The sequence below is a fragment of the Lygodium microphyllum genome, chromosome 8 (genome assembly GCF_053477565.2).
Source record: "Lygodium microphyllum isolate KBCC chromosome 8, Lygodium_microphyllum_v1.1.10, whole genome shotgun sequence".
NCBI lineage: Eukaryota > Viridiplantae > Streptophyta > Polypodiopsida > Schizaeales > Lygodiaceae > Lygodium > Lygodium microphyllum.
Window position 1 is genome coordinate 11,643,950 of NC_141142.1, and position 6,000 is coordinate 11,649,949.

Consider the following 6,000-nt stretch of genomic DNA (forward strand, 5'->3'; position numbering starts at 1 on the left):
GTTAAACAGCAGCAATTTCTGTTTGTTGTGACTTGTCTCAATTTTATATAAGAGGTTAGCTGGCGTCTGTTTTGCTGAAAAACCCATGTGACAAAAGAAATATCCCTTCCAAGTGGTCTCCCAAACATCAGAATTCTGAGAACAATGGCCACATGGTTCTACCACCGATACAGAGCCAAATACAGAGTATGTAAACGCCATGTCTTCCTGGTGTGAACTTTGAAGGAGTACAAGAAAACAAAGGAAACTTTGTGCAATAATTGAATGAAAACGAGAGGTGTATAGGGAACAAAACAAGACCTCTAAGCGAGAGCCATCCTATTGTTGGCCAAAAACCATAACTCTCAAGGCTAAGCCCCCAAAGGAGGATACAAAAACGTGGAAGTTCTTAATGTCAATCTTATGATTTTGGATAAATGAGAAGCATGTGCCTTGAGTTGAGGACCAGTAACTGACTTCACAGGATTCGTAATTCCCATGCGTACGGGACAATCCTCGGTTTTGATAAGTAGGCCTGTAATATCTTTTGAGAGGGAAATCACCTGCTCACATAAAGGCGTGTTGAATACTCGATGCTTGCCAAACATATCAGCAAGCCCAGTGGTACACCGGAAGACACCACCAAAGCTTACATCTTCGCCAAAGACGTAAGACCTGCTGTCACACCCATAGCAAAAAATTACTCTGGATGAATTTACCCACAACTGGTAAAGAAATATGAAACCCACGAAGTGACACGCAATCTGATCACCACACACTAACTACACTTGTATTAGCCGGATCGTAGATTCTGTCATTTGGCCAGGGTAGCGAGTGGTTTTTGAATTGAGATACTTTTCTCAAAGCTAGAACAGTGGTAAGTGCACAATCATGGCCTCACAAGACCACGTAAGACCTTAGAGCACAGCCTTCTCCGAAAAATGCCACGGGCAACAACAGTAGAAAGGGCGTGGGAAAATCCACACGACACTCTATTGATTGGGTGAACGAACCAAACCATACAACATTCATCGCAATGGTAAAAGGAAAGCTCGCCTTGGATCATTTTCCAGAGTTATTTGCAGAGCATTGTTGATTGCGGAGACTAGATTCATCTTCTTGACGGGCACTGCCGTTGCAGTACTGGTAGATACGAGTCGCTTCTGCGGAGAGAGTAATTGGGGCTTGAACCCTGATCGCCTCCTTGAAACGCATCGAGTGAGGAGCTTCTGCAGAAAGCGCATGGCGATCAACGATGGAGAGTGTGTGTGTGTGTGTGTGTGTGTCTGACGGGGCGGAGAGAGGGCGGGATAACAAATGTGGGATGAGAGAGAGAGAGACGAGAGAGAAAGAGCTGTGATGTCGTAAGCTTTGAGACTACCAAGACGATCGAGGTTGGGTGCGTTACCGACCAGTAGCTATTGTTGGTGGATAAAGAGGTTTCTGTTTCCGACGAAACACATTTGGTTTTCTTACATATATTTACCATCTTTGCCTAGGTGGACCAGACCAAGGACCTAAATCCCAAGCCCAGATCACTTGTAAAGAAAAAATCTATATTTTATTTTATTTTATTATTATATTATTTTAGTTATAGGTTTAAAAAACTTCGAACCTCAGAGGGTTTCTTGAATCTATCTCTTTTTTTAACTTCTTTTTTTCAATCAAAACCCTTTCCTCTCCTTTCTTTTTCACGTGCAATATCTCATTTTCTCTTCTTCCCTTTTTTCATTAAAGTCTTTCCCCTCTCCCATTTCCCGAACCTACGCTTTTTTCCAAACCTCCTTTTTTCAATCAAAACCCCTTCTTCTCTTCTCTTTCTCACGTGCAATATTTCATTTTCTCTTCCTTTTCCTTTTTTTCATTAAAGCCTTCCCCCTCCCCCTCACCTCCCTTTTTTAAATTAAAACCCATTTGTAAGAAGTTGGAAATAGTTAAAATGTTGATAATATGCCATGTCACACTGACATTGGTATATAAGGAGATAAGTTGTAATTTTTCATATCTTTTTGACATATCAATACAATTACAATCTTTCTCTCCCTTCTTGCTCCAAGCTTCCATGGCTTCTTCATCTTTCCTGTCTTTCTCTCTCCAATTCTAGTCTTTCTCTCTCCTCGTCACTCTATTTCTCTCTCTTCCTGCAGTCTTTCTCTCTCCTCTGTAGTCTTTCTCTCTCCTCTTTCTCTCTCCCTAGTTCTCTCTCTGACAAGTGGTATCAGAGCTTCAGTCTTTGATCCATTATTTTCTTCCATTTTCACTCTCATTTTCCTATTTCAAAACCAATTTCAGACAAAAATGGTACAAGACAGTGACTAGTGGAGTGCTGCAGGACAACTACAGTTAGCAAATAACTACATCTGGAGATATCCAAGGTCAGATATGGCAGATAAGGGATTAAATGGTTGGACGTCACCAAATTTTATGCAAAATTGAAGGTACACAAGTACAGGAGCAGTAGGGGAGTTTCCAAAGCATCTCTGGACCACAAGGACTGCATGTAGAAGCATTAATGACAGCTTTTCTTGGGAGTTTACACCTCCAGACCACAAGGACTGCATGCAGAAGCATTAATGACAGCTTTTCTTGGGAGTTTACACCTTCAGACCACAAGGACTGCATGCAGAAGCATTAATGGCAGCTTTCATGAAGACCACACAGACCATGGCAGCCTTTCTTGGAGTCTTAAATGAAACTTAGACCAAGTTTAGAGGCTGACAAACCGGATTTGGCAACTAGTTGGTCATTTTAGGCCATTTTTCGAAGACTAGAAGAAGGATCAAATCAAGGAGCTCAAGGCATCCATGCAAGGCGCAGTATTGCTAGGGATGCCTCATAATCTGACATTTTCGACTCTAGCTCTGCTTTTTGAATGTCCAATACTCGCTGCAATTCAATCAACTCCTTTTGTTGCTCAGAAATCCTAGCATTCAGATCCAGTTTTGTTTGTCGTAATGATCTTCACGAGCCTCAGCTTCTTGCAATTTTCTCACTGCAATACCATGTTTGCGAGTGGCATCTGCCTCCAAGGCATCTGCTGCACGCAACTTTGACTCTGCTGCAAGAATCTTTTGTTTAGTTTCGGCGATCATTTCTCTTGCTTAAGAGAGTTTGTCTTCTGCAGAGACCTTCATATCAGCAGAGTTTACTCGCATATCCTTTAAAGCCTTTTCCGGATCTTCAACACATTGCTTCTCAATTGACAGAGCTTTCTTCAGATTCTCTTCACGTTGTTGTGCCTCTAGAAGGGCTGTAAATTTTGCTGCATGCTCCTTCCTTAAGGTTGAATACATAAGATCGTTTTGATGACTTCACGGTCTCAAACAATCCCTCCTCAAGGCCATTCCTGTGAGAAAGCGAGGAAACGGAAGGCGCGGCTATGGGAGAAAGGGGAAAGCAGAGAACGTTGAAAGCCGGTGCAACTGCTTAGAGTGGTAGCCCAATGATGAATTGCAGTGATAGCATAGGATGATGCACTTTGTGATGTTGCATCTACTGCAGTGCGTCCACTTTCTGATGCATCGCCACATGGATATAGCAAAGGCACTCCGTGAAGCGGCAGGAGCTTTGGAGGCGCAATGAGAAGGCTTCACTGTTATTGTCGAGGGTGTAGTCTTCTCCGGAGTTCCCAACAATCGACAGGAGCAGGCCTTCAGGAGAAATCCTCACTCTGCAGAGAGAACTTCAGCAAAATCTCCTCAATGTTCACCTTGCCACTTCTAATATCATCTTCTGGTATAAAGACCGAGTACTTATTGTGATTCTGTGGGAGGTGCCACACATACTGAGTATAAGCAAAGTGCACATGGAACAGATCTTGGCTCATTCTCAGAACTGTGAATGAGCAAATCGAGGAAGGGCATTCTCCCTTGCAACTAGAAGAGATGGTTTCCTGGCTGCAAGGACACCTGCCTATGCCTGTGTTCATTCTGCTTTCATCTACAAGGGTGTTGGCGCCATTCCCTTGCGCATAGGCATTTTCCTAAGGTAGACAGAAGTTGTACATGCTTACAGAGTCCATGAGCAATGGAGGGGAACATTCTGCCGAATTGTTCACTTCACCTCCTCAAGGTTTTGGAAAACAGAATGTTGTTGGAAGATGAAGACGGCATTGCTGATGCCAGAATTGAATAGTCAATTGTGTACATCCCAAAACACCTCCACAGGTTTGCCGTCAACAAATACAGTCTAGTTGCCTCAGAATTTCCACTCCAGGTCCTTCACATGAACAACCTCCTGCCTGTCCACCCTGATGCAGAGATAAGGATCCTTGGAAGGTACATTGGTCTGACATTCAATGACAATGTCGTGAGTCTTCCCAGAGCCATCAAATTGAGCTTTGGTGCAGAATAATTTCTTGCCAAACACATGTTCCTTCTTGGACAAGAGAGATGCTTCAATGGTTGACAGCCTTGCCTTGGTTCTCTTGTAAGCCTCCTTGGTTTTGTTCCCCAGGAGCAGCACCACCTCTTCATCGCAGACGATGAAAACATAGTACCCATGTTGGGGCTCAGGGCTGCACAGGTATTTGGCGGATAAGAGGTCCCAGAAGACCTCCACCTTGCTCCCACAGACATCAAAGGCCGATCAAAAGCCTATGGTTTGGATGTGCAATTATCTGCTTTTGCCCTGATTTCAGTTAGTTCGTTTCGAAAATTAACATAGTCCTGGCCAAGCTCCTCCCAGTTCTGCCTTCCACCATCTCCAACCAGATTCAAAGGGCTGCTCCTGAGCCCTAAATCCCGAGACCAAGCTGTTTCTGAGGATGCATCAGTACCAATGGCATCTTTCTTAACCTCCCTCAATTTACTGGCCATTTTGTTTTCCAATCGCTTGATGATGATGCCGAGGTCCTTGATGAGGCGCCATGTGCTGTTGTATGCGATGCCGTTGTTCGGGGAGGTGGCCCAGGGGCATTCTCACTGAACCCTTAATAAGATTTTCAGCTGCCCTAGTTTGTATACATAACTGCATTACTGGCATGACAGTAAGAAAGATCATAAGACTACGCAATCCATCGACCAGAGCATCACATAATGCTGTTCAAGCGTCCCTTGAATTATCAGCAGAACCAACAGTTACAACATCTTCTGGAGGCTCAGGGGATACAAGAAAGTTGCAGCAGATCGATCAGATTCAAGGAGAACCAACTCCTGAACGCTTGTCCTTGGCATTACAATTCTAAACAAGGTGCTCCTGGAGCACCTTGATCAACATGAAACTCTCTGACTACAGGGGCAAGAAAGTCTGAGAAGTTGAACACTAAAGTGCTTGGTGTGTCTAGTGATAGTGTGTTTTCCCACCTTGCATGGATCCAGACTGACAGGAAGTCTGGCGGATTGGGTGACCTGAAATATCCACCAGGGATGCTTGCATCATCATTAATGTTGAGGCCAAGCTTCAGAATACGATAGATTTGGTTGCCAAACATGCTGGGATTATCCAAGCTAAAACCATATGTGAGTAAGGCAGTCTCAAACAAGAGTAGCACTAGAACTTTGATAGACTTGTCATTTTATCCACCTCTGCCTTGCCTCCTGCAAATGTTGTGACAGTGGATTGAAATCGATGTCTTCTTCGTCCTCCTCATCACTCTGTGTGCAACCAGTACTGTCAATCATTAAGGCAGATAAACATGCAGTTACAAGTCGTATAGCTGAACCTACTATGCAGAGGAGGCAAATGTTGCAAGCATTTTAAAACCAGCTATGAACAGGATTCTTGTCACTGCTCAGGAGGTTTCTGTTATCTGAGAGACGCAAGGTTTCATATTGCATCAATAGCTCGATTGTCATCCATCGACAATGCAACCAATGGAAGTTTTCCATGCTTCAGAGAAGATTTGATTGTCTCCTGGCTAGATTCATACATTGCATTGATATATGGAACTCTAGGATTGACAGTTTTGGACAACACTAAAATTGTTCAAAAATTTTGAAGAATTTCATGGGGCTTTTTTCTCTTCAACACTTCCTGAATGTTCTTAGCATCAGTGACCAACAACATTTGAAGGTTCTTCCC

The 6,000-nt window shown here is 43.5% G+C and overlaps 1 protein-coding gene and 1 pseudogene across 5 annotated transcripts in view; both read right to left on the reverse strand.

The window, feature by feature from the left end:
* Positions 1 to 1,419, reverse strand: part of LOC148031966 (2-oxoisovalerate dehydrogenase subunit beta 1, mitochondrial-like) — a 40,013-nt gene extending 38,594 nt beyond the window's left edge. For 4 of the 5 annotated variants that reach the window (XR_015691549.1, XR_015691548.1, XM_087682564.1 and 1 more), the window contains exons 1-2: positions 1,036 to 1,419; positions 432 to 654 (exon numbers count right to left, since the gene is read on the reverse strand). Coding sequence is in view for 3 of the 5 variants with exons in the window: in XM_087682564.1 (XP_087538690.1) it covers positions 432 to 654; positions 1,036 to 1,223 (411 nt within the window). In the remaining 2 variants the exon portion in view is untranslated. The remainder of the gene's footprint in view (positions 1 to 431; positions 655 to 1,035) is intronic. The other variant, XM_087682563.1, reaches the window with a different exon arrangement.
* A 2,613-nt stretch (positions 1,420 to 4,032) lies between these two features.
* LOC148031967 (uncharacterized) lies at positions 4,033 to 4,560 on the reverse strand (annotated as a pseudogene).
* Between the last annotated feature and the right edge of the window lie 1,440 nt (positions 4,561 to 6,000).